The sequence below is a fragment of the Chironomus tepperi genome, unplaced genomic scaffold (assembly GCF_022539635.2).
Source record: "Chironomus tepperi strain 1889 unplaced genomic scaffold, CSIRO-AGI_Ctep_v1 contig_170, whole genome shotgun sequence".
Classification (NCBI taxonomy): domain Eukaryota; kingdom Metazoa; phylum Arthropoda; class Insecta; order Diptera; family Chironomidae; genus Chironomus; species Chironomus tepperi.
The window spans coordinates 367,457-393,910 of NW_027226292.1; the positions used below are offsets into that span (position 1 = coordinate 367,457).

The 26,454-nt window shown below is 29.0% G+C and overlaps 7 protein-coding genes across 14 annotated transcripts; 5 read left to right on the top strand and 2 right to left on the bottom strand.

Moving 5' to 3' along the window:
* The first annotated feature begins 42 nt into the window (after positions 1-42).
* Smu1 (Smu1 spliceosomal factor) lies at positions 43-1,937 on the top strand. Its single transcript, XM_070637998.1, has 4 exons — positions 43-225; positions 303-428; positions 482-947; positions 1,014-1,937. Exons 1-4 carry the CDS (start codon positions 115-117, stop codon positions 1,838-1,840), a joined length of 1,530 nt encoding a protein of 509 aa, XP_070494099.1. The 5' UTR covers positions 43-114; the 3' UTR covers positions 1,841-1,937.
* Cdk2 (Cyclin-dependent kinase 2) lies at positions 1,842-3,671 on the bottom strand. Its single transcript, XM_070637999.1, has 4 exons — positions 3,321-3,671; positions 3,121-3,209; positions 2,520-2,833; positions 1,842-2,461 (listed from the first exon to the last, which is right to left on the bottom strand). Exons 1-4 carry the CDS (start codon positions 3,363-3,365, stop codon positions 1,959-1,961), a joined length of 951 nt encoding a protein of 316 aa, XP_070494100.1. The 5' UTR covers positions 3,366-3,671; the 3' UTR covers positions 1,842-1,958.
* A 176-nt stretch (positions 3,672-3,847) lies between these two features.
* On the top strand, positions 3,848-11,682 carry Best1 (Bestrophin 1). Of its 5 annotated transcripts, none has more exons than XM_070637983.1 (11): positions 3,848-3,986; positions 4,685-4,989; positions 7,676-7,901; positions 7,962-8,027; positions 8,248-8,301; positions 8,371-8,656; positions 8,728-9,080; positions 9,152-9,205; positions 9,284-9,418; positions 9,523-9,573; positions 9,998-11,682. In XM_070637983.1, exons 2-11 carry the CDS (start codon positions 4,919-4,921, stop codon positions 10,826-10,828), a joined length of 2,127 nt encoding a protein of 708 aa, XP_070494084.1. In that variant the 5' UTR covers positions 3,848-3,986; positions 4,685-4,918; the 3' UTR covers positions 10,829-11,682. The 5 variants fall into 5 exon arrangements, with proteins under 5 accessions (XP_070494084.1, XP_070494086.1, XP_070494087.1 ...); XM_070637985.1 differs by lacking the exon at positions 3,848-3,986 and adding an exon at positions 4,027-4,437; XM_070637986.1 differs by lacking the exon at positions 3,848-3,986 and adding an exon at positions 4,027-4,193.
* A 135-nt stretch (positions 11,683-11,817) lies between these two features.
* LOC139088776 (bestrophin-2a-like) lies at positions 11,818-13,522 on the top strand. The gene is made up of 5 exons (XM_070638061.1): positions 11,818-12,091; positions 12,156-12,252; positions 12,312-12,478; positions 12,535-12,696; positions 12,761-13,522. Exons 1-5 carry the CDS (start codon positions 11,818-11,820, stop codon positions 13,489-13,491), a joined length of 1,431 nt encoding a protein of 476 aa, XP_070494162.1. The 3' UTR covers positions 13,492-13,522.
* A 354-nt stretch (positions 13,523-13,876) lies between these two features.
* Positions 13,877-15,189, top strand: LOC139088676 (bestrophin-3-like). The gene is made up of 4 exons (XM_070637932.1): positions 13,877-13,998; positions 14,064-14,230; positions 14,283-14,430; positions 14,490-15,189. Exons 1-4 carry the CDS (start codon positions 13,877-13,879, stop codon positions 15,187-15,189), a joined length of 1,137 nt encoding a protein of 378 aa, XP_070494033.1.
* A 24-nt stretch (positions 15,190-15,213) lies between these two features.
* Positions 15,214-25,111, bottom strand: LOC139088750 (protein Fe65 homolog). Of its 4 annotated transcripts, XM_070638025.1 has the most exons (13): positions 24,985-25,111; positions 22,291-22,529; positions 20,772-20,973; positions 20,435-20,685; positions 20,244-20,346; positions 19,965-20,183; positions 19,711-19,903; positions 19,514-19,641; positions 19,079-19,177; positions 18,885-19,015; positions 18,628-18,830; positions 18,364-18,543; positions 15,214-18,294 (listed from the first exon to the last, which is right to left on the bottom strand). In XM_070638025.1, exons 2-13 carry the CDS (start codon positions 22,340-22,342, stop codon positions 18,148-18,150), a joined length of 1,908 nt encoding a protein of 635 aa, XP_070494126.1. In that variant the 5' UTR covers positions 22,343-22,529; positions 24,985-25,111; the 3' UTR covers positions 15,214-18,147. The 4 variants fall into 4 exon arrangements, with proteins under 4 accessions (XP_070494126.1, XP_070494125.1, XP_070494127.1 ...); XM_070638024.1 differs by having other exon boundaries at positions 18,628-19,015; XM_070638026.1 differs by lacking the exon at positions 22,291-22,529 and having other exon boundaries at positions 18,628-19,015; positions 24,985-25,089.
* A 79-nt stretch (positions 25,112-25,190) lies between these two features.
* Positions 25,191-26,449, top strand: LOC139088744 (arginine-hydroxylase NDUFAF5, mitochondrial). The gene is made up of 4 exons (XM_070638016.1): positions 25,191-25,389; positions 25,447-25,550; positions 25,604-25,755; positions 25,807-26,449. Exons 1-4 carry the CDS (start codon positions 25,238-25,240, stop codon positions 26,410-26,412), a joined length of 1,014 nt encoding a protein of 337 aa, XP_070494117.1. The 5' UTR covers positions 25,191-25,237; the 3' UTR covers positions 26,413-26,449.
* The last annotated feature ends 5 nt before the right edge of the window (positions 26,450-26,454 follow it).

Sequence of the window (26,454 nt, forward strand, 5' to 3'; positions counted from 1 at the left end):
TCGGGGTACGCAACAATTAGGTGTATAACCGAATTTATTTGAAATTTCGAATAAAAAGAAAATTTTTTTCAAAACTTTAACATTATTTTTAAATAAAGTTAATTTTGTCGTAAAATGTCTATTGAAATCGAGTCAGCTGATGTTATTCGTCTTATTCAACAGTTTCTCAAGGAGAGTAACTTGACAAAGACTTTATTATGCTTACAACAAGAGAGTGGTATAAAAGTAAATAATAAAAGTTCTAAAAAAATCAATTTTCAATATAAACAAATCTTAATGAATAATTCAAATAATTAATTTAGCAAAATACTGTGGACTCTGTGGAAGGATTTGTGTCGGATATAATCAATGGGCATTGGGATAATGTATTGAAAGCAATACAATCACTTAAACTACCAGATAAGAAGCTAATTGATCTCTATGAACAAGTAAGTTCAAAACATATTCACAGTTTATTTACTTATACTTTTGTTCGTTCTAGATTGTAATTGAATTGATTGAGTTGAGGGAAATGGGAGCTGCAAGATCACTGTTGAGACAAACAGATCCGATGATCATGTTGAAACAACGCGAACCTGAAAGATACATACATTTAGAGAATCTTTTACAACGTGGATATTTTGACCAACGTGAAGCATATCCTGAAGGAAGTAATAAGGAAAAAAGACGTCAAGCAATAGCGCAAGCGTTGTCTGGTGAAGTTTCTGTAGTTCCTTCATCAAGATTGCTTTCTCTTCTTGGTCAAGCTCTCAAATGGCAAGCAACGCAAGGACTTTTACCTCCAGGAACAACTATTGATTTATTTAGAGGAAAAGCTGCTGTAAGAGATCAAGAAGATGAACAATGTCCAACACAACTTGCTAGGCAAATAAAATTCGGTTCAAAATCACACGTCGAAGTTGCTACCTTTTCACCCGATGGCCAATTTCTTGTTACAGGGAGTGTCGGTAAGAAAGGAATTTTTAAATAATTTCTAAATTAAAACTAAAAATATATTTTAATTCTTAATTCAGATGGTTTTATTGAAATTTACAATTTCTTGACTGGAAAAATTCGTAAAGATTTGAAATACCAAGCACAAGATAATTTTATGATGATGGATCAAGCTGTACTTGCATTAAGTTTCTCAAGAGATTCAGAAATGATTGCTTCTGGAAGTCAAGATGGTCAAATTAAGGTATGGAAGGTTCTGACAGGACAATGTCTAAGAAGATTTGAAAAAGCCCATACAAAAGGAATTACATGTTTAGCTTTCTCTCGTGATAATTCTCAAATTTTGTCAGCATCATTTGATCATTTAATCAAATTACATGGATTAAAGTCTGGAAAGATGCTTAAAGAATTCCGCGGACATAAATCGTTCGTCAATCAAGCTGTATTTTCAACAGACGGACATCATGTTTTGAGTGCATCATCTGATGGTCAAGTAAAGGTTTGGTCAATTAAAACTACAGAAACTTTATCAACATTTAAATCTCTTGGTGAAGATTTGGCAGTAAATTCAATCATGCTCTTGCCAAAGAATCCTGACAATTTCATCGTATGCAATCGAAGTAATACAGTAGTTGTAATGAATATGCAAGGACAAATAGTAAAATCATTTTCAAGCGGAAAGAGAGAAGGAGGCAATTTTATAACAGCTATCATATCTCCGCTTGGCGAATTCATTTATTGTGTTGGTGAAGATAAAGTTCTATATTGCTTCAGTTACACATCAGGAAAGCTTGAAAGAACACTTACTGTGCATGAAAAAGACGTAATTGGCATATGTCATCATCCGCATCAAAATATTATTGCAACATATTGCTCAGATGGTCTTTTAAAATTATGGAAACCTTAGATTGTAGTTTTTTGTGTGTCATTTTTTCTCAAATAAACTTTTATTCAAATTTAATAATAAGAACCAGCAATAAAAATGTTGTTTTCGATTAAAATAATCATCTGTGATTTTCTTTAGATCACAGGAGATATTGACTTGTGTTGGAAGGTTGTGAACCAGGCGCAAGCGGTAAATCAACAGGCACAATGACAACATTATCAAAATATTTATGAGTTAAAGCATCTTTAGCTGATATTCTTTCATCGGGATCATATTTTATCATTGATTGAAATAATTCTATTGCGTCATTATCATTATAAATTCGAGATGGTAAACCTTGCCGCTCCCATTTCGGAAATGATTCTTTATAGTCAGGTAATTCATGAATGTTCTTCCAGACTGTTGTATCTGGTGTTCCAAACTGTCTGAATATTCTGTATAACTGATCTATTTCACTATCACCTTGAAACATTGGTCTTAGCATCATCATTTCTGCAAAAATACATCCAAGACTCCAAATATCTACAGCTGTTGAATACAATTTACATCCAAGAAGAATTTCTGGTGCACGATACCATAATGTAACAACTTCATGTGTATAAGCTCTTAAAGGAATATTAAACGTTCGTGCTAGTCCAAAATCTATACAAATTTTAAAATGAATTTTAAATTTCCAAAAAATATTTTTTACTATTTATACCTGCAAGCTTGATATGTCCCGAACAATCGAGTAGTAAATTTTGAGGCTTGAGATCTCTATGAAGTATTCTATTCATATGACAATAATCTATTGCTTCCAAAAGCTGATGCATATAACTCTTAACCAGTTTTGAAGTGAGTAACTGTTTCTTGCGGTCTAATAATTTTTTAAGATCCATATCGAGGTATTCAAAAACCATATATATACAACCTCCTGCAACAATCACATCAAATAATTGAACAATCGAGTGATGCTTCATATTCTTAAGCAATGAAATTTCTCGCATAGCGGTTGATGGAATTCCTTCTGTCTCCCTGAAAAAGTGATTTTGAAAATTTAAGCTAATGAAATTTTTCCGGCATCTTTTAAAAAATGTTTTAATTTAAAGAAAGTTATCAAATTCTAAAAGGTATGCTTTTTAATTTCAGTCGATATGATACATAAAAGCAAAGCTGAATCCTGTGGTGCTACGAATACTTTTTAAACAACGTAAATCACACACATAATTCAGTCGTTCCTTAATATGCATAAAAATTATTTCTTCTTCTTGATTTTCCAAAATGGATATTCCTCTTGGCCTGTTTTTTTAAATGCTACTTACGATTCAAGTCGGATTTTTTTGAGGGCCACATCGATGCCATTTCTTTTATGCTTAGCTCGATACACAATTCCATAAGTTCCTTCGCCGATCTAACGATATAATAATAGCATGAAAAAATTTCAAGTTCAAGTAAACAACTCGTCTCAATCAAAAAAGTAAACAAATTAATATTTATTCGATTTTAAAGCACTATAATTTACCTTTTCTATTTTCTGAAATGATGGTAAATGATTTAAATCGTTCATTTTCTATTTAATTAAATGAATACACCAATTCATATAAATTTTCTTGCAATTTAATGCGTTTACAAAAAATACAACATCTGCTCACAAAAAAATAACGATTAAATGGATAATCGAAAAATTGGATTAATTCTTAAACTACAAGTTTTGTCAGTCTTCCTGCTGATTCTTCCGATAATTAAGTCAGTATTTAACTAACTAAATTATTTTTTGATACAATTTTCCCGTCTATTAACCAATTTTTACCAATTTTAATTTTCTTTTTACTAATTTCTTTATCCACTTTTCGCGCCAAGTGATTGCGCATGATATGACATCTGTCGGCAAATAATCGATTGCCTTAACTATTTAATTTAATATTTTTGAAGTAATAGATTAACATCAACGGTGAATAAAAAATCAAAATATTAAGGGAAAAGAAGCTAAAAAATGCCGATATATTGTGTTTTGATTCTTTAGTTTAAAAGGTTCTTTTGTACTGTGTAGACTTGATTTTTTGTAACTCTGTATTATATTAAATAATTTTAGTATTTATTTAGTTCCTTTTATCATTATTAAGTGATTATAAAATCTAAACAAATAAAGAAAAGTTTGTTGTAACATAAGTTCAAGATAATTATTTATGTAAGCAAGGATTATGCATTATTTCTTTTATCGCATGACGACTATTTGTGAATTTAATTAATACCGTGTGATACAGTGAATCATACTTTTTGAAATATATAAAGAAAGATGTAATGTCAAACGATGAGTGACTTTAAAAAGTTATGAATAGTTTTTTGTGAGTTTTGTGTCTGAAAAAAAAACTGTAATGCAGTTGTGCAAAAAGTGGTACTCTGTATAAAAAAAAGTTTCTGTCACTTTTCCTTAAAAGCATTGAAAAGAAATATCTCACTATTATTTATAAACATAGATGATCGTGTGACTTTCGCTTTTTGAATTCCCTTGTAATTGTGTAATAACTAGATATGTATCAAATGTTGATCTACTACTTGGAACTTATATTAAATCATAACTTTGCTCTTCAATTATCTTCATATTTGTTTGATCAACACCTATGAGTAATGAGCAGTTCGTATGTATATCAAGACAATAAAAATTAGCTTTTAGCAATTTCTCACATGCAAACAACTATAAAAGATCACTTACATACAAACATCGTTCTTAAAAGCTTTTCTTCCTCTGATGATATGTTTTAACTAATTAACAAGTTATTTTACTGTTTATTTTAATAATATATAGATCCGTAAAAAATATCTTGTTTTCTCGTATCATGCAAAATTGATCAGCCATGAAATTAAAATCACTTTTTTTCCTTTTAGAATAATGTGCCCGTGAACCAATAATTTAACATCAAACTTATAATATAACGAAGTGATTTGAGTAAAATTTGTTAAAAATGAGATGATATGAGTTGAATACACAAAGAGAAAGTTAGAAAAGTGCGAATAATTCATTTTAATTCTATTAAAGAAGTGATTAGAACATCAATTGTCGCTTGACTTAAAAATTTTGTAAAGATTGCTCATTAAAGCAATTAAAAAAAAATCAACAAGATGACAGTCAGCTATACAGGTCAAGTAGCCACTTGCCGTGGATTTGGATGCTTCCTAAAGCTATTAATGAGGTAAGAACAATGTCAAAGTATGGAAATTCCGTACGCTTTGATGCAATCAATAAGTTGTTATAATTACACTGTTCGTGTAGTTTTGAATGTAGGCCTAAAAATTTCCTTAATTGCCATTCTATAGGTACATGTACAAAAATGATTTGTTATCAAATATATCGATGTAACAGAATATCCACCTACAATAATTACCAAATCATGACATGAACAATTATTTGTGTTAAACCAAAAGCCTGACAATCAATATTATCAGTCAATATACTATCTATTATAAAAGTAATAAATAATAATAATAAAAAAATATATGCAACGAAGTTCATTAAACTTCCGCTGTTATTTATCGGTAGTTAGAATATTCGCTTGAATCATTTGCATAATTATTATATCTGTATAAATAATTTTATTGATCAGAGAATTTAAATTCCTTCTTCCTTTTCTATAGATTTTTTTTAAATATTTACGAAGATCTATAGAGGTTTCTTATTTCCCTTTTAAAGTTTTTCAAACTCATCTTTATAAAGTTCAAAAAACCTGCCGCTTTTAAAATTCTCACGTTGACCTTGAATATTCACTTTGTAATGCCAATTGGTTTCAACAGGTTTTCTTCTAACATACAAAAGTACTCGAATACCGTCAACGTAAGACTTCATATTGGTTGTTTTTTGAAAATCCCATTTTTCGTGACGAATAATTGACGTAATTTGAAGGTAAATAAAAAAAACTTCTTTGGCCAATCTTAGCTTGTATGGCGGTTATTATTTATCTTTTTTAATGGCGAATGAATCATTTTGGGGTTTTTAGGCTGATTTATATTTCTAGGAAATTGAGAGATGCTTCTTAAAGATATATTTTGTAAAAATTCAAACTAAGATAGATTTTTAAAGTTTTTTTTATTAGCATCTGAATGAAACTTACTTAAAGATTATTAAATCATGAAGTTTTTATATTGTTAAAATTAAAGGTTCAAAACCCCTTTAAAATTCTTATTAAAAATGTTGCATAAAGTAAAAATTCCACTGCGAAATAAAACGCTAGTGGTGTTTGAAACACATTCAACTGTTTATGACCATGGCGTCAAATTAAAAATCAAAGCGACATGCGACCGTATACACTGCCGTCCAATTGTAATTATTAGTTTTTTTTATTCAATACATAATTTTTTCTTCCATTCATAGATACGAGCCTCTGAGGCGTCATTCATTATCGTATTTACAATCAAACTATAAAATTTAATACTTGAATTATTTCTTTCAAGTAGACTTTGTGATTTTCTATTATAAAAACATTATGCAGTCATTGATGATAGTCGAAAAGTACTTATCAAAAAGATCGATAAGCGTCACAAACCAAGCAATAAATGTAGCATTTTATTCCATTCTAATAAGGACGAATTACTCATTAGAATCACATGATAGTGCTTGAAATTTTTCGTCATTTCCGATTGCCCAGTATTATTAACTAATGATAAATTTTTGCTTTGGATTTGTTCTGTTTATAAATCATGACCTATGTATGTAAGTTTGTTTTAAACATGAAAACAACTCACACACATTAATTTGTGAATGAAATTTTATGTGTTTCTTGAACTTGGTTCCTTATTAATTTGCGTGATTACTTCGTCATTCTTTGAATAGAATTTTATTTCCTGCTTCTTTTTGTTCTCATTATAGTTATTGCATGTTTATTTTTGTTGAATTAATGCTCTTAATATAATTACTACAGGCAAAAAAGCAATAAATGCGAAACAAAAATCATCTGCTGCGGATTTCCCCAATGATACTTATTATGAAATAATGATTTCTCTCAATTTACGCTAAAAAGTGAATCTCAAGGTCAAATTCCGAAAAAACATTTTGTACACATGAACTGTTTTTGTTCTATTCATACTAATAGACGGTTGGCATAAATGACATAAATTTTAAAAAATGTTAAAGACATAATATTCATATGATAAAAATGCGACAGATGCGTTTTTTTCATGTCTTTTAGAAAATTTGGATAATGATCATGTATTTTTTTTCATTGTAACACGAGAGTTAATAAAAAATAAATATAAAGTGAAAATCAAAATATTATATTGTAAGGAAATTAACTTTTTTTTTAAGAATTAGAATCTCAAGAGATATTTTACATCATTATTAAAAATAAATACATAATATATAAAATATATGTACTTAACTTAATTGTATTAGCGCAAACATGCTAATGCGTTATCATAAAAAATAACTCTCTTGGAACTAAATTAATGTGAAGAACAAAACTTTTATGTCATCAACATATCTCAAAATGTTAATTATAACCGGTAAAACTCAAATAATTTACACTTGAGTTTTAGAGATTGTAAATAGATAAGTGAATGTTCTTATCATTCATCAATAGTGTGTACTTGAAATTGACAATTAAAGTATGTGCATTTTAAATGATAGGAACGTGTATGAATGACCATAAAATTGTTGAAATAGTTTTGTGCTTTAAAGGAAACGTTTAAAGTATGTTTTTTAAAACCTAAAAGTAACTTGATATCAAGTCTTAATTGCAGTTTTAGTAACTAAATTCTAAATTATATTAAATGTTGTTAACACTTTGTTATTTGTCATGATCTCATACTAATTTATTTACTGACTTAATGAACTTGCAATATACCCTCAATGTTATAACCTTTCAAAATTTTAATTTATACTTTCAGATGGCGAGGATCAATCTACAAATTAGTGTGGCTAGATCTTACTTCGTTTCTTTTAGTGTATTATACATTAAATCTTACGTATCGCTTTGTGCTCAACGAAGAACAAAAGAAGACTTTTGAAGCAATGGTTAAATATTGCGATGAACATTCCAATTTAATTCCACTATCATTCGTGCTGGGTTTCTATGTTTCCATTGTTATGACTCGTTGGTGGAATCAATATACAGTAATCGATATTTATTTCATTTATTTTTCTGCGGAATGATAACAAATATTTTAATTTTAGAGCATTCCTTGGCCTGATCCAATTGCTGTCTTCGTGAGTGCTACTGTCCATGGACAGGATGAAAGAGTAAGCGTATTTATTATTATTATTTGCATTGATTTAGTTTAAAATGATCAATAATTATTTCTGTATCATTTTGCTTATTGACCCAAGAAATTTCTGTTTTACATACAAGCAATTCTTATCACATTTCAATTGTTGCTATTCTCTATGATTTTATTTTTATGCGTAACAAATACATTCTGTTTGTTCGATTTGATCTTATAAACTAATTGTTCTGTTTTAGGGTCGTGTGATGAGACGAACAATTATGCGCTATGTCTGTTTATGTATTTCAATGGTAAGTTATAAAATGTCTTTAAAAGCATTGTCTTATTTATCGCACTTGTCTGCTCATTTATTTTATTAGGTATTAGGAAATTTGTCGCCAAAAGTGAAAAAGAGATTTCCAACACTTAATCATTATGTCGAAGCTGGTCTTTTAAATGATAATGAACGAGATATTATTGAGGATTTAAATATGAAATTTCCGAAGCATTCAAAGCACTGGCTACCAATTGTTTGGGCTGCAAGCATTATAACAAGAGCAAGGAAAGAAGGAAGAATTCGCGATGATTTTGCTGTCAAGACTATTATTGATGAATTGAACAAGTTTCGTGGTCAGTGTGGGGTTTTAATTGCTTATGACACTATCAGTAAGTAAATCAAATTCAATTATGTATCCAAGTGCATGATAATAATTGCAATTTATTCTTTTGAAAAAAAGGTATTCCGCTCGTTTATACTCAAGTGGTTACGATTGCTGTATACTCTTATTTCCTTGTTGCACTTTTTGGACAACAGTGGACAGAAGGGAAGGGAGAAGAAAATGGATACAAAAATAGAATTGATCTTTATTTTCCTATATTCAGTCTACTACAATTCTTTTTCTATATGGGATGGTTGAAAGTCGCCGAACAATTAATCAATCCATTCGGCGAAGATGACGATGATTTTGAAGTCAATTGGATGATTGATAGAAATCTTCAAGTTAGCTATTTAATTGTTGACGAAATGCATCATGACCATCCTGAACTTTTAAAAGATCAATATTGGGATTCCGTCCTTACAACAGATCTGGTATATCACATTATTTAAAAAACACAGTATTTGAAACGTTTATTTCATTGTGCTTTTTATCATTTCACTAGCCATACACTATCGCATCTATGGGTAATCGAGAAGAACCACCTGCACCTTCAACGGTAATTAATTAGTTTCATTACTTGTTTTCTTTTTCAAGAGATTCTTCTTTTTAAATTCATATTTAATTTTATATGCAGGCAAACATTGAAATAAAAAAAGGCGGGGGAGATATCGTCACTGCTCCTTCTATGGCTAAAATGGAAGATATGGTCGGTAAAAATGCAACAACAATGAATTATGAATTCCCAGATAATGATATTGACAGTGATAAGGTTAGCCGGATATGCATTATTCCAAGAGCTTTCTTCTTTTAATGCCAATTAAGTGACTGATAATTTACTTGTCATTTTAACATTTTTTCTTTCTTTTGGTGAAGGATTTGAATCAAAAGTTTGTCTATCTATTATGCACAGGCTCTCCACAGAAAGTAATGAAAATTTTCAAGACTACACAAAAGCAATCATTAATTCAAAGTTTTAGAACTATAATTTATGAATGACAAATTTATAGAGAACAAAATTTATTTTATCCTTTAATAGTGTCCCAAAAAGTCTTATTAACCTTTCTTTCTAGGCATGTGTAACATACATCGGCTTCTTTTGCTAGCTTTTAATTATTAATTGTGGGAATTGGAATGTATTCGGCTTTATATCTATTATTACAGCAGGAAATTTTTTAAATTCCTATTCACTACTTTATTAGTTCAATCTTATATTTTTTCGTTGCTTTCTTATAATTTTGGTAAAAGGAATTTAGAAAATTTGATTGCGAAAATCATAATTTATTTAACATATGAACTTTAACAAATCAAAACGAAACAATTTAAGGGAATATTTTAAAAATAATTTTAGGATAATGATGACAATGCTAGTGGAATTCATTTTACGGCAAGTGGGCGAAGACGTAATGCAAGTGGTTCAGCTTCAAATACCTCAATGCATTCAGTGGCTGGAACAATGAGTCGAGTAAATACAGTAACATCTTTATTAAAACGATTCTTAAGTAAAGATGATGGAAGCCGCCCAGGAAGTGCGGCGAATCCTGAAAAAGGACTTGGAAATTCTGCAAGTTCCGCAAGCATTACTGAAAGGCGACATCCTGCAGGCAGCATGAGGAAGATAACAGATCAAGTAATTGAGGAAGTGGACGAACAAATGACTATAACTTCAATGAGAAATAACAATGTTGATCCACGACCAACAGCGCAAAGTATATTTTCAAAGCCAAGTGAACCAATTGACGTTCCTGGTTCAATTCCACCTCCTTATGGACGATTTTTCTCTGCCACTGTTCATGAAAATGATCCAAGCCTCTTTCCAATAGGCGGAGTAGATGATTTATTAAGTTCGTCAGCACCCACAAAATTTGCCACTACAAGTAGCTCTCATCAACCAAATACATTATCGGAATTTGATCCGAAAAATTTCGAAACTCAACTAAGTCGAAAGAGTGAAAGTATGGAAGAACATGATAGTACAGCAGCTGATGACGATTTCGAAAAACTTCGCCAAGAACGCGAAGCAGCAAGACTGGCAAAACAAAAAGAAAAGATAGCACGTAGTATTTCAACACAACAAGGAATTGTTAATCAAATGGAGTTACATGAATTACTCACAGATGCTTTAAATAACGTTCAAAAATCTGAAAGTGGAGCTAGCAGTCCTACACACGAGGCAGCATGATCTTAATTTTAAAAAAAAGGTTAAAACGAAGAGCCTTAGGTTGATTACATTTAATAACTGATTATACTTTTCTCAAACACACAAAACTAAAAATTAGTTAATTAAGTTATTGTTAAGAATACCTATTCCCGAAAGACACAAACAATTAAAGTGTTCATCTGGGTACAATTTTTTGGATTATGTCAGGTTTGAGCACAAATATTGACATATTAAGTACTGTAAAATTGAAGGTAAAAAATCCCGATTCAATCGACAGAACCCGTCAAGAAATGACCTTATTTCCCTAAAATAATACTCGGAACGATTTCAAATAAATTTTGATTGAATATACATTTGATAAATTGTGTCATTAAAAAGACATTTAGATGATTTTGGCAAACAAATAAATTCTTTGATCAGTATCTATTCTATTTATTTAAATTAACTTTAATAATGCAACTTAAGCTATAAAAACATAAGATATGAGCCTTAAACGTGATAAAAAAAAACCACATAAAAATAGTGTGATAATTGAACAATAAAATTGAAGGTAGTTTATTTAGGCAACAATTCTGTAGAATTTGACATTAACATTTATAAGAAGTAAAAATGGCTGAAATCTCTTGGAGATGTAACACTAAACAATTTTATATACTAAGTTTTTCAATTCTCATGGCACAAAATTTGATGTTATTTAAGTGTTGCTTAAAATTTCCAATTGATTTCAGCCCTTCTTGTGAAGATAAATTGCTAAATTGGCAATCAAAAACTATTTAAAATTCCACGTTATTATTTAAAAATGTATTTTATTTAAGAAAATATTTTGATCTGATTTCACAAATACGAAATAGAAAATCAGAGTTGCTTATTAATTTAATTATAAATACCTAACTTTTCATGAATCTTGAAATTTCTTGAATAAAGAAAATTAAAATTAATAAAAGAATAATTTTTTTTGAATCACAGTTATCATTTGCATTAAATTTTTTCTTTTACTAGAAAGAATAATAATGACCGTAACGTACACTGATCAAGTGGCAACTGCTAAAGGATTAACTTTGATAAAGTTATTTTTTCGATGGAAAGGATCAGTAATTCGATTGTTATGGAAAGATTTGTTAGTTTACCTTGCAGCATATTTTATGCTTCATTTTATATATGCATATGTATTCAACGAAACTTTACAATTGTATTTTGAAAATATCGTTACTTACGCGAAAAAGTATGACGATATTAAGACACTCTCATTTGTGCTGGGATTTTTTGTATCAATAGTAATGACAAGTAAGTATTGTTGGCATATATATTAGTTTTGTCAATGACAATCGTTTTATTTTTAATTATTTAGGATGGTGGAATCAATTTCTATGCATCCCATGGCCACATTCTATATCGGTTTACGTATCAAGCACAATACATGGATACGATGAAGTAGGACGGGCGCTGTAAGATTAATTCATTATATTCTAAACATTTAATATAATAATATTATTTTTATATTCAGGAGAAGAACCATATTGAGATATGTCAATTTATCATTAGTTATGGTCTTTCGTGTGCTTTCGCCACGTGTCAAAAAAAGATTTCCTCGAATGGACGATTTGATTTCCGCTGGTTTGATTAATGAAAATGAGTTGATAATTTTACAGGAATTGGAAAAAAAGTTTCCTGGTGAGTTATTGACATTAAATTATAGCATGCAGTTTATGAAGATTTTATTTCACTAGGATACAGTAAGAATTGGCTTCCAATTTGTTGGGCAGCAAATGTAGCAACAAGAGCTCGAGCAGATGGCAGAATAAAAGATGATTTCGCATTAAAGACAATAATTGAAGAGCTAAATAAATTTCGTGGAAGATGTGGTGAATTGATGAACTATGCAATGATTTGTATGTAAAGTAAAAAAATAATATTTATTTCAATATTATCTAATAATTTTTTTTTTTAATGAAGGCATTCCACTTGTTTATACACAAGTTGTGACAGTTGCTGTCTACACATTTTTCTTAACTGCTTTGATCTCACAACAGCCCATCAAAATACGAAATGAAAGCACTGAAAATCGATCTGTCGAAGAAAATAACCATCTTTATTTTCTTGACAGCCTTCCGTTTATGTTAACTCTCCAATTTATATTTTATATGGGATGGTTGAAAGTTGCAGAGACAATGATTAATCCGTTTGGCGAAGATGATGACGACTTTGAAGTGAATTGGATGATTGATAGAAACTTGATCATGAGTTATTTAATTGTTGATGAGATGCACAATGATCACCCGGAATTGCTTAAAGATCAATTTTGGAATGAAATTCCAAAACAATTGCCAGATTTAGGAAGAACAAGCTCAAAAGAATTAGTTCCAGGTCACCATCAAAAAGATTTTTTTGATGTCGATCAAAATCCAAGCACAGTTTTGCGTCAACGTAGAACACTTATAATTCCAACTGATATGGAGGAGGAAGTACAACCACAACTAACATTAACGGTCAATCCTTCAAAAACAGAATTAAAGCCTCGATCGTCAGTCATAGACGAGACGTATCGAAGATTAACGGATGTTGAAATGACACAAAGCTTATTAGACAAAAGTATGCAAAAGATTCGAGACAAAGCAGCAACACCAAAAGATGGAAGTGATAGCGAAACTGATAGTTCTATCATTGATTCTACAAAATTTTCATAAATAAAGTTAAATAAAAATTGAAAAATTTTTAGTGAGCTATGAAAATAGTGTTCATTGTTTTAATTTTCAAAATTATTAATTATGACTGTTTCATACTCGGCTTCTGTCGCGACCTCAAATACTTTTACGTTCTTCAAGCTTTTATTACGTTGGAAAGCATCTGTGTATAAATTATTATGGAAGGATTTAATATTTTTTGTCTTTTTATTCTATTTCATTCGAATTACTTATATTTTCATACCAAATTACAATCAAAAGCAATTTGAATCTTTTGTCCATTACTGTAAAAAATATGGATCGTCAATTCCTCTATCTTTTGTGCTTGGTTTTTTTGTGTCAACTGTTATGTCACGTAAATATGATTAATGGCATATTTTTTTCCGAAATGTATAAAAATAATTTTACTATAGGATGGTGGAGTCAGTTTCAAAACATTCCATATCCTAATACATTGGCAGTATTGGTATCATCGTCACTACGAGGATATGACGAGGAAGGACGAGCAATGTACTGATATTTTTTTTTAGATATTCAATTTGTCGGTTTTTAAATAATAAATTTTTCAAATTTAGGAGGAGAACGATCATGCGATATGCTTGCCTTAGTCTTACGCTGGTCTTTAGGGTTTTATCACCTAGAGTAAAAAGCAGATTTCCAAAACTAAAGGATTTAGTTAAATTTGGTTTACTATTAGATGAAGAACTGTACATGCTAGAAGAATTGGAAGAAAAATTTCCTGGTAAATTGAACAAATTTTTTGATTCATTTATTCTAAAAGCTTAAGTTTTTAGGGTATAGCAAGAGTTGGCTACCTGTCATATGGGCAGCAAATATAGTTTCAAGAGCAAGAAAAGAAGGAAGAATTCGAAATGATTTTTCTGCAGATGGAATTGTCAAACAATTGAATATATTTCGTAGTCAATGTACAAAATTAATGAGGTAAATTTTGAATTTTTAATTTAATTGAAGACAAAATGTTTTATTTTATTTCGTTTAAGCTATCACTCAATTCAAATTCCATTGGTCTACGTTCAAGTTGTGACAATTGTAGTTTATTTTTACTTTTTTACTGCATTGTTCGCAAATCAAGAAATAAGACGTACTGAATCAGATCCTGTAGGATTCAATACATTTGATGCACATCCGATTATTTTGATTCTCGAATTTATCTTTTATATGGGATGGTTAAAAGTCGCAGAAGCTCTTCTAAATCCATTTGGAATGGATGATGATGACTTTGATGTTAATTCGATGATTGATAGAAATTTACAAATGAGTTATTTAATTATTGATGATATGCATAATGAACACCCTGAATTGTTGAAGGATCTTTATTGGAATGGAATTCCGCAAATTTTGCCTGATCGCACAAAGATATTATTTCCTGAACCAGAAGAATTGGATGCTGATATTATCGATTATGATGTATTATCACGTAAAAGTGTTTTTGGAAGAGTTTCGGTGACAATGAAAAAGTATAAGAAATCTAATTTAGAAGATAAAAATGAAAGAAGAGTCACGTTTGCAAATGATTGCAGTCTGATTCCTAACCCCAATCATATTTGTGATATTTACCAAAATAATCCTAAAGTTCAAACAGAGCAGAATGCTTTAAATCAAGAATTCGAAAAACAACGTCGTTTATCAAAGCAAGATGCTGAAAATTATTTAAATAGCAAGCATGACAATCAGAACTGAAAGCAGAATTTCTTCTTTGCAAAATTATAATTTTTATTTGACTTTTTATACATAATGTTTCATCCAAAAACCGAACGCATTACAACATTTTTGCATCCTTTGTTATAAAATTGATTCTTATTCCTTTTTTATTTCGCCTCAAAAATCAGAATTTTTAATGTTATTGAATACTCCACACTTGGAATATATGTTTTTTTTAATGGACAGCAGAACTCAAAATTTTCATCTGTTTTTAAAGCTTAACTTTCTTTAATATAATTTCTCTTATCTTTATTATTCTGATATTCTTTTTGGTTCATTTTAAGATGTTTTCTAGCTTTCTATGAATTAAATTTCATTTCAAAAGTTTACAAATCTTTTCTTTTTTATTTAGAACTGAAATGAAATATTCAGAATTAAAAGGAAAGAAAAAAATATGCCAAAAATGGTAATCAAGTAATAACTATCACTTTTTTGCGTTGCAAATGCTTTTTTAATGATTACTTCATATTGCTATTGTAATTTTTTGGATTTCCTGCCTTTTTGTAAATCATCTCATTTTCATTTTTTTTATCATGCAAAAGGGATTTTCATCATGTTACTTAATTTATGTTTTTTTTTTCATTTCATCTAAAGTTATAATTTTTATACCATTTAATATCATCATTGATTTCTAGTAAAAACGAAGAAAATCATAACAATTAATGTGCTTATCTTCATTTCTTAATTTAAAGAATTTTGTGATCCGCCGAAAAAATTGGTGAATTTCATCAAATCACAAAATTGCCAATCATAATTTTTTTGCTGTATATTTTAGTTTCATCATTAAAGCGTTTTTCATTAATAACTTACAAGCATTTTTTTTTTTGATCTTTTGCTTATGCGCTGCCTTTAAATGTGTGTTAATGGAATAGGAGAGACGGTGTGTATATATAATTAATATGTAGTTATTGAATAAATTAAGGCTTCTTACTTTTTTAGGGACACGATTTAGATGAAAATAGAAACTATAATTACTTTTTTCTTCTTGATATGAAATGAGCTTGTGATTCAATATTGTATTGATTAAAAAATTCCTTTCTTTTATTCCCAGCAACTAAACAACTCTACTCGATAATATGTTTCAATACTTTTAAATTATAAACCATTAATAATATAAATTGAGCTGAATTGGTTAATTTTATGAATAATGTAAGGCAATTGACAAAAATCCTTTTTGCATTATTTTTTGCTCAATTTTTATCTTACTTATTTATGAAACAGCAGCAGTTGTTTTGATACTGGGATTATTTAAATTGTGAATAATACATAAAAGCCACAATAAAAAAATGCAATTATTAATGTCTTTTCTTTACCGCATTTTGCGACTGCAGCGAGAGGTTTCTTTAAGATGGTTTTAAAGAAAAAAAGAGATTCATGGAATGTGAAAGAAGCTAGTATTTAATAACAATATAGGAATTTTTTATCTACTCCCACTGCATTATTTAAAAGCTCGTAAATACATTTATTTAATTAATATGCAATATTATTTTCAGGATCATTGAAGTTGGTGGATCAAATTCATTTAATATGTATGTTTTGAGATCATAATAAAATGGCGAATAAACGTGGGAAAATCATCAGTCTCCACCAATTAATATTAATCATGTTTCAAAATGAAAACAAAAAATGACGATTCTTCAAAAGTTCATTTTTTTTCTATGTAAACTAGGCTGCGTGTTTTGTATTTTTTATGATCACGAAAAATTATGAGTTTATAAAAAGGAAAAAACACTGTCCAATCTTGATTTTTTTTTTTAATTTTTTCGTTCTTTTTGCACTTTTCTTAAAAAAATACAATTATTAGCTTCTTACGAATAAATACATACTTTTCTCATCTGTTAATATATTTATAATATTTCTCATTATCTTCAACAAGGTTTCCCTTTTTTAGCATTTTTAAAGCAATCTTTTTTTTTAAGTCTGCTTAATAATATCATAAATTTTTAATACGTAAATGGTTTTCATAAAGGTAGCAAGAATGTTCAGATCATTATTGGAAAAAGTTTATCGAAAATAAATTAGAGCACATATTTGAACTAAATTTAATGAACAAATAACACGAAAAAAGGATAATGAGTCTTGGAAATGTTTTGTTAAATATGTTTAATGTTGATAACTTTACGTCACTTATATAAAAGGTATCATAAAGAGAGCTAATAACATAGATTTGAACTAAACGATCAATACAACATATAGTAATTAATAAAAGTAAATAAATAATTATTACCTATGTAAGTAAATTATTTCTTAATTAATAGATCTGATGGATACTGATAAGTTTTGAGAGTATATCCAACATTGAAAATTTTTGTATTCAAGTCCTTTTGAGTATATTTTAGTTGTTAAAAATGTCATGTTGATATTTTTGAATTATAAGAATCTTTGAGTAAATGCGCATTTGATATTCTATTAAACAAGCTCCTTTTACATAAAATGATGCAATTTTTGAATACTTTAATAGAATAAGTAGAATAATCTATAAAGACTTGATTACAAAATTTCAATTTATTTTGGATATTTGGTGGTTATAATTCGTTCTTCTTTTGTCTATAATGCATCAGGCATAATATGGCAATGTTAATTGAACAGCTTTATCTTATATGACATTTAAATTTTTTTAAGTTCTATCTCGTAATGATTTGATAAATTTTCTGTATTATGTTTTATAGTCATAGACAGTTACACGGAATATAAAGCAATTAAACAAATTATAGTTCTAAAAATTAATCAATTAATTAATAAATAATACTAAATTCATACCTTACAATCTTTGGTAAATGTTACGATTCCTTTGAAAATTGCACTGACATTCTTAAGGGTTTAATCTAAATACCATTCATTCAGATAAATTATTAAAATTGTAAATAAAATAAGCAAGAATTATGAGACAGTCAATGTTGTGAAAAGAGGAGTTCATTAAAAGCTTCTATGAAACTTTCAAGAGCTTGAGCCATCTTTTTTAAAGGATAATGTGTTCATGATGTTTTTTAATGTTTCGCCAATACCTTTAGAATTTGGCGATTGCGAATCAGCTGAGGTTCTACTGTTTGCAGGATGTGCATCTAAACACTTTTGATATCGAAGCTAGAAATGTAAATGAGAAAAGGATTAAGAATATAAGACGGCATAGATGAATAATGATGTTTTACTTACTTTACAAGCAGCTTCTATAGTTTTACATAAAGCACCACTACTCGGTTCACATCGAAAAGCATGACATATAAATTTATCCTGTGCTGTATGAACAATGAAAGCGCAATTTTTAACATTTTTTCCGATTCCTAAGAAGCTCAAATATCGTACACGAGCTTCCACAACAGTCTGGTCATCGTCCTGAATAAAGGCAATAAAAGTTTTTATGAAAAAATCAATAAGAATCCAAACTTCCGTATGACTCATTTTCATTGTTTAAATTACCCCAGTTGGCCGAATCGCAATCACACTTGGAGATATAGACACATTTGCACTCAGCCAATTCTCAGAAGGTACTTCCGAGATAATTTTCTCAATCGCATCATTAAGGACCGTCATTCCGACAGCTTGATGCACTTCTGTAAATCCTAAATACTGCGCCCTAAGTACTTTTTTTGGCTCTTCCATTGGCGTTGGAAAAGATTGTGCTAGAAAGGAACATTTATAATTAAGGAATAATGGATATTTAATTTTAATTTTACCATGTCTCATTCGACGTTGTCGATTTTCAGTTGGTAAATCAGTAGGACGTACTGCTCTTTTTGATACATTCGGACCGTTTGTTCCATCAAGTTGCACAGAACGTTCAATCATGATTTTTTTGCAAATGTCCCTAAAAAAGTGGAAAATGGAAAATGATGAGCGTAATTTAGGATATTCGTGAAACAATTCATACCTTAAAGTGTTGGCAATTGTTCGCGCCGCCGTTTCACAACGAAAAACATGACACATATGGACTCGAGTTAAGCGATCACGAGCTACATAAGCAAAATCACTGAAACAATAAATCCGAAATAAGGAAAATTAATGGTTGGAAATTGGAGTTCAGGCTATATAAATAGCAAATAAATTATATACCCATTTAATTAGTAACGAACTAGTCAAAAATATGAGACTTACCGTTCTCTGTAAGCACATTTGAATAGAAAAATTTTGGGGAAAAAATTGTTAATGAAATGAACACTAATTAAAAATTTATTGTTAAAAAAGATGTGTGAAAAATTCTGGAAAGCTTTTTACGCTTTTGTTATTACTTGCAATGAAAAAAATTCAAACACAATACTTGATAGCTTCCACAGAGTGAAATCTGTTACTTCAATGTATAATTTACCTTCCATTGTCTCGACCAACACCCCACACTCGTATTGTGTGGATTGGTTGAGTATTCAAAACAGTTAGATTTTCGGGGTCAATAAGTTTCAATGCACCTTCATCCAAATCCAAAAATAAGTCTTTTCCCTATAAATTCAAAAACAAATAAAAATAAGCTTAAAAATAGATCTCAATTACAAAACTTAATTTACTTACATCACCCCATCGCCCAACTACATCAAGCAAATCATTTTTACCAAACGATAAATCAAGAATGCACTTATTTACAGCTTTTGATGAGCGCTCTGGTGTTAAATCCTCTTCTGCTATTTCGACCCAACCTAATGATCGCACAGCGAATCGTATGGGCTTGTTGTCTGTTTCTGATTTTAGTGGATAACTGCGGCGCCTTCAAAAATATAATGATATTAATATAAAGAGGCTATAATAAAAATTTTGTCATTACGTACTTATACTCCAAATCCTTTCGCTTTCTATTATCCTGATCTAAATCTAATGTATGACTGGACGTACTTCGTGCAACTGAAGTTAGTGAATTCGCTCCATTATTTCCAATATTAGAGCTTCCATTTAAAACTGTACCACCGTTTTGGTTTGAATCACCATAGTTATAAAGTGAGTTGAATGCCACAGAAAATGGATTATTTCCATCTGTGCTTGGTATTGGACTGATGAATAAATCAATTTTTATTAAATATTGATGTTCTTTTTTATAACAAAAAAATTACCTTGTAGGTGGAATAAGTGGAGTCTTTAATTCCTTGGGCCAAACTGGCATTTCACGTTGAATTGTTCCAGACTTAATGTGCCAAAAGTAACATCCGCCGTTATCTATCAAAGATAAAATATAGTGTAAAAGAACAAATTAAATTTAATTTTTCACATTCAAGCATGTCCATAAAAATAGTAAATCTTTTACCTTCATGACGTTCCCAACCAGGAGGTAACTTTTCAATGCCATTTTTCTTATCACCACTTTTAACCTTTTCCCTATCGTCTCTTTTCCCGTCGCCCTCCTCTTCGTATTCATCTTTTACTCCTTCTGGCTTTTCTATCACATACTTTTCACACATTTCATCGCTTTTTTCACCTCCACAACCCTCACTTGTTTGCTGTTCAGTTAGTTTATTATCTGGATATTGATTTGTGTCGGTGAGAATTTTGTTTTTCCTATTTGACATAGGTCATTTTTTATTAAATATTTGCAAATTTTCATCATTCAAATTAATAATAAATTAAAGCATATTATTTCTTACTCGAAATTTTCCTTTAGATCAACTCCCATTGATCCAATGTCTAAGCATGCATAGCTTTTTCTATTATTCATTATGACTTTTGTATCGCTTCCACTACGTTGCCTTGATTCAGACATTATTTCCTCAAATAAGTTTTGATTGTGTTTTATTGACTTCGGATCGAGATGATAATTTGGGTTTTCATAACTTAATAGACCATTTTCTTTTTAGAAACGAAATACAGGAAATATATGTGTTAAAGCTACAGAATTATTATATAAATATGATTTTTAAAACGGTTCATTTAAAACAAAAAAGTTTTGATTAAAAAAATTCTATCTAGAACCTAAATATACATACATAGGTTTTTCACATCGAAGAATAAAATGTTTTACTATTGGCTACATAAAAATGTCAATATTACAAAAATCTACTTCATGGACAACCGAAAAAAAACGATAAAAATGCTGAAACAAAAATTCAACGTAAAAAAATTAGAGAAAGGAAAGAAATACCACAACATATAAAGCGTTTAGTCTTAAAGCGGTTACTAGTGACTAACTTCCGTTTCATTTGCGTTCTATATATTAAATCAATAGTTCCGTTTGACTGAAAGGCGCCAAAATAGGAATTTCTGATTTAAATGCGGCGCCATGCATATTGTTTCACTTTTTACAACCCCTCAACTTTAGTTCATTTTCATTTATTATTATTGGATTGCTTTTTTCTTTAAATTTGAATGACGGCACTTGACAGTATAATTAATTTCGATGCACTCAATACAGCCGATTTGGTGAATGCCCTTTTACACTTATTCTAATGATGGTTAATAATTAATTATAAATAATTTTACCACATTAATTAAAATATTTCTTTTTAAATAATAGCATTTGAAAAAAAAAAAAAAACTGAAAAGTTAAAATTTCAATATTCCAAAGTTAATTAGGTTCATTTCAAAAATATAATTAATTTATAAACTTTTGATTAATAAAGGCTAACATAATTTATAAAACATAAAATAAATGAAGAATTTAGCAAAAGATCGACTCTTGGTTGTAATATTTTAAAAATTCATACTAACAACTGTCAGTAAAAGTAATTTATAGATGAACAAATAAAGCAAATCAACATAAATGCGAAAATGTATAATCTAATTGATTAAATAATATATTATAATATTATTATTATAACGAGGTAAAAAGTGCTTAAATAATATAGTAGACATAGGTAAATAAATATGAAAAAAGCAAGAAGAGATAAGAGATGAGTGATACAGAAAGAATGAAGAAGAATATAGAATGTATATCAAGGTTTATATTGAAAAAAAAAACAACAGATGCTTACTGTAAAATCATATTGTATGCGAAATATAAAGATAAAAGTATATCTGACTGTCATTTAGACATAGCTTATAGTAAATTTGAAGCAGAATTGATAACACATAAGTTTTGGACTAATTAAAAAATTAAGTATAATGTTTGTAGTGTTCAAAATTTTGTATTTTACTTATAAATACCTATTTAATGAAATTTTTCATTACCTAGACATATTTCGGATACATCATTGTCTAAACCGGACTGATACACATCCATAATACGTTTATATGTGCTTTTTGCACGTAAAATATTTTGGATCTTAATCCACTTTAATACACACAATCGTACCACTTTGAATTATTTTATTTAAATAATTGAATAATATACTTTCTTGGATTTATTGAATTGTGATTCTCGATAAATTCACTCATTAAAAAGTGTCAGTAGGTTATTAAGAAATGTTCTTTTTTATTTTAAAGGAGAAAAGAAAAAAAATTTATTGATTAATCTCACTATATATATTTTTTAATAAACAAGCCATCAATTCACACATAAATAAAAGCAATATTTTTTCATTTTCATTCGGTTGCAATCTCTTAATCTCAATCTACTCGCTCCCACAAATTAATTAAAATTACTTCATTTCAGTTTATCAGCCCATTCAACACATTCAATATCGAAAAAGGGTAAAAAGAACTCTCATTTTTTAATTTAATATATCAGCAAATTTTCAATTTCGGATACATTATATGATTATGAGACTGAAAATCTCAATCATCAAGTTTTTGCAGTGGCAGACATTTTCATCATTGCATTTATGTTAATGAAGAAATTTTTTTACTAATTAATAAATTTAATGCATGATTAAATTTTTCTCAATTAAACAGGAAAATCCAGAAATTAATTTTCACATCTTGTATGTCTTATACTTCAACATTGACTTCGTCAATAATGGTGTAACATATTGAAAACACTACATAAAAATGGTCAGAAAGGTTATTGGTAATAAAGGGACAAATAGAATGCCCTTTGGAAATATCATATATAACTTATTCATGTCTACTAAGGATATAGAAGAGCAAGGAAAATGTAGAAGATATACCAACTCAGAAAGATATTCTTCTTATTCAACAAAAATATAGTGCAATAAAAGTACATAATATCAACTTCGAAATTACTAATTCTGATTAAAAATATTTTTTTCATAAACTTCTCTTCAACATTCAGTTTAGTAAAGTAATGAAAATAGTTAACTTTTTTATAAATTATACAGCATTATGTATTTAACTAATACTTGACTAATACAATAAAAAGAGCTGTTTCTATTCGATGCTGGCATAAATAAAATTTTATTTTGCAGTGACATTTTATACAAACAGAGCATGATTTTGCAACTTCTGTACGAAAAATCAAATGAATATTTATGTTATTATATTTTTTGCTCACATTTTTAAGACTTTTTATCTCTACCACAAAAAAAATGTGTGTACAATCGGTAAAAGAACTCTATGTACTATTTGATACACAACAATTTGAGATAGAAAAAGTTTGACAATTCAAAATCAAATAAAAATGGACAGTGTAAACAGTAATCTGCTAAATGCAAAACGAGCGTCTGTGGACACATCATGAATTAGGGCTTAAGTTATCATCATTTTTTGTATCGCTTGCGTTAAAACAAAAATATATACAATTGGGGATTTAGCATTTATTTTACCACTAGAAATAAAAAACCGCATTGGATAGAGTAAGAGGCAGACGATAAGGCGAAAAAGAATATCATAGACAGAAAGCAAAAGTCGGTTTCAAATTACATAACAAATGCCAGTAAATGAATATTTTTTGGTTTTCGGTTATTTGTGGAAAGTTAAGAATAGTATAGACAAACAGTAATCTTTTAGAATTGTATTACTTTACGTTGTCATATTAATAAAAGTTCTAATGAATCATACCGAAATATTAATTACATGTACTTAACGAGAAATTTTCTCTCTTTCGATTCTTTTAATAATTTCAATATAAAAATGTCCTTCACAATAAATTTACATGTACAGAATGATTCAGCATGATGTTAGAAATTAAAAAAAGTTTTCACATATATTTTTTATGTAATAAAATTTTCCTTTTCTAATTAAATGGGGAAAGCAATTCAGCAATATAATTTTTTTTTTCTTTTTATCTTTTCCTTTATATTGTTGCATTATTGACATTAAAAGAATCTTGAGTACTCTAAAGAAATTACTTCAAACCTATCTATTCCTAAATTTCAGTCTTTAGATTTTCTTTATGTCCAGCACTCGAGTTCTTCTGTATATTTTTGTTAATTAAAGATATTTATATCATGATAGTTTTAAGTAATTGCAAAAGGGTGTGTGAAAAGGAAGATTGGAATTCATTTTACTTCATAAGACATACAAGTTTCGCGAGGATATTTTTCTTGTACAATGAATTTCACGTACGTAGCACACAGCCAGTCAGCGAAAAAAATGTTTTCATTGATTTTTTTTTCTTCAACCCCTCTCCCATGCTCGATACATAATATGCCGAGAAAAAAAGAAAGGAAAAATACCCCATTCAATGAAAAAAACGGGGAGAAAATCATGAATAATCCAAAAATGTAATTTCATGTTTGCAGAACTTTTCTCATTTCCAAATAATCAGCTAGTCAAAAATTTACTTTTTATGAAAATTGAAATGTTATTAATCATCAAAAACATTGAAATGCGTCGTTATTTAAACAAAAAAAGGTAAATACTCTCTTCATGCAAGAATTTCGGAAAAAAATAGTCACACAATTTCTATGAAGAAAATCCTTTTCACAAATCGATTTTTCATTTTTCCATTTTTTAACTTGAAATTTTTTTAACTCATTTATTTCACACCATATCGTTAATATTTATAATAAATTTAATCCTTACACATTCAATTGTTCTTAAAGTTTATTTTATATGCATATTTATGCTTAATTTAATAAAATTTCACTACTTTTATCAATTTTTAAATTTTCCTTTTCTTCGTCTAATTTTTCCAAGCAACTTATTTTCATCCCCTTTCTATGGAAAACTGAGCAATTTTGAGCAACGATTTTTGCTCAGATTTCCATTTAAAATTCGTATAAGATTCATACAAGGATATTTATTTATATTACACAAAATATTCATTCAAAGAAAAATGATTTTAAACAGGATTAGAATCAATTGTCGATCAATTTGTACAACTGCAAAAAAATTTAGGCCTATTGGAAATATCAGCCAGTCTAGTGATGTCAATATTTTTGATTTATTTAACACAAAAAGATTGCAAAAAGAGAGAGCTGCTAAGAGGTAGGTATTTATTTTTATTATGATAAACAAATTAAAAGTTTAATAATATTATTTAAGGGATGATGTTGAAATATATGACTATATAAAAGAAGAAATAGGTTTTCGGTTATCAGATCGATTATTTGACATCAAGAAGGAACTCAAAAATGGAGTTGATTTTGGTATGTTTATCTATTTCATTAATATAAAATAGTTTGTAATTCTTTTGATGTAGGTGGTGGACGAGGATATTTATCGAAAAATATTCTAGCTGAAACATTACAAAATCTTAAAATATATGATGTTAGCGAGACAATGTTAAATCAAGCTGAATCAACTCCTGGAATTAATATTGAGAAAAATGTTCTTAAAAGCGAATATCTGGATGTAAGCAATAAATTTTTGTCTTTCAATTGATTCTAATTCCTTCATTTTTAGTTGCCTGAAAATAGCCAGGATGTTGTAATTTCAAATCTAACATTTCACTGGTTTAACGATCTTCCTGGAATTTTTAGATCAATTAATTATTGTCTTAAGCCAGATGGAGTATTTCTTGCATCGATGTTTGGAGGAGAAACATTATATGAACTGAGATCGGCACTTCATTTAGCAGAACAAGAAAGAAGAGGTGGTTTATCTCCACATATTTCTCCATTTGCACAAATTAGAGACATAGGGGGGCTATTGAACAGCTCAGGATTCAATATGCTAACTATCGATACTGATGAGATGGTTGTTGGATATCCAAGTATGTTTGAGCTATTACATGATCTTAAAGGAATGGCTGAAAATAATGCAGCATTTAATCGTCCATTGACATTAAGCAGAGATGTTCTACTTTCATCAGCTGCAATTTATAATGAAATGTACAAAAAAATTAATCCTGAAACAAAAGAGGAAGGTGTTCAAGCAACTTTTCAAGTAATTTACTTTGTCGGATGGAAGCCACATGAGAGTCAACAGAAACCTGCTGAGCGAGGATCAGCGAGTGTGTCTTTGAAAGATTTAGGGACAATTATGACTGAGAAAAATAATAAAAAATAAGAAACTAAAGTTAATAAATGATATAATAGTCAATTAAGAGTA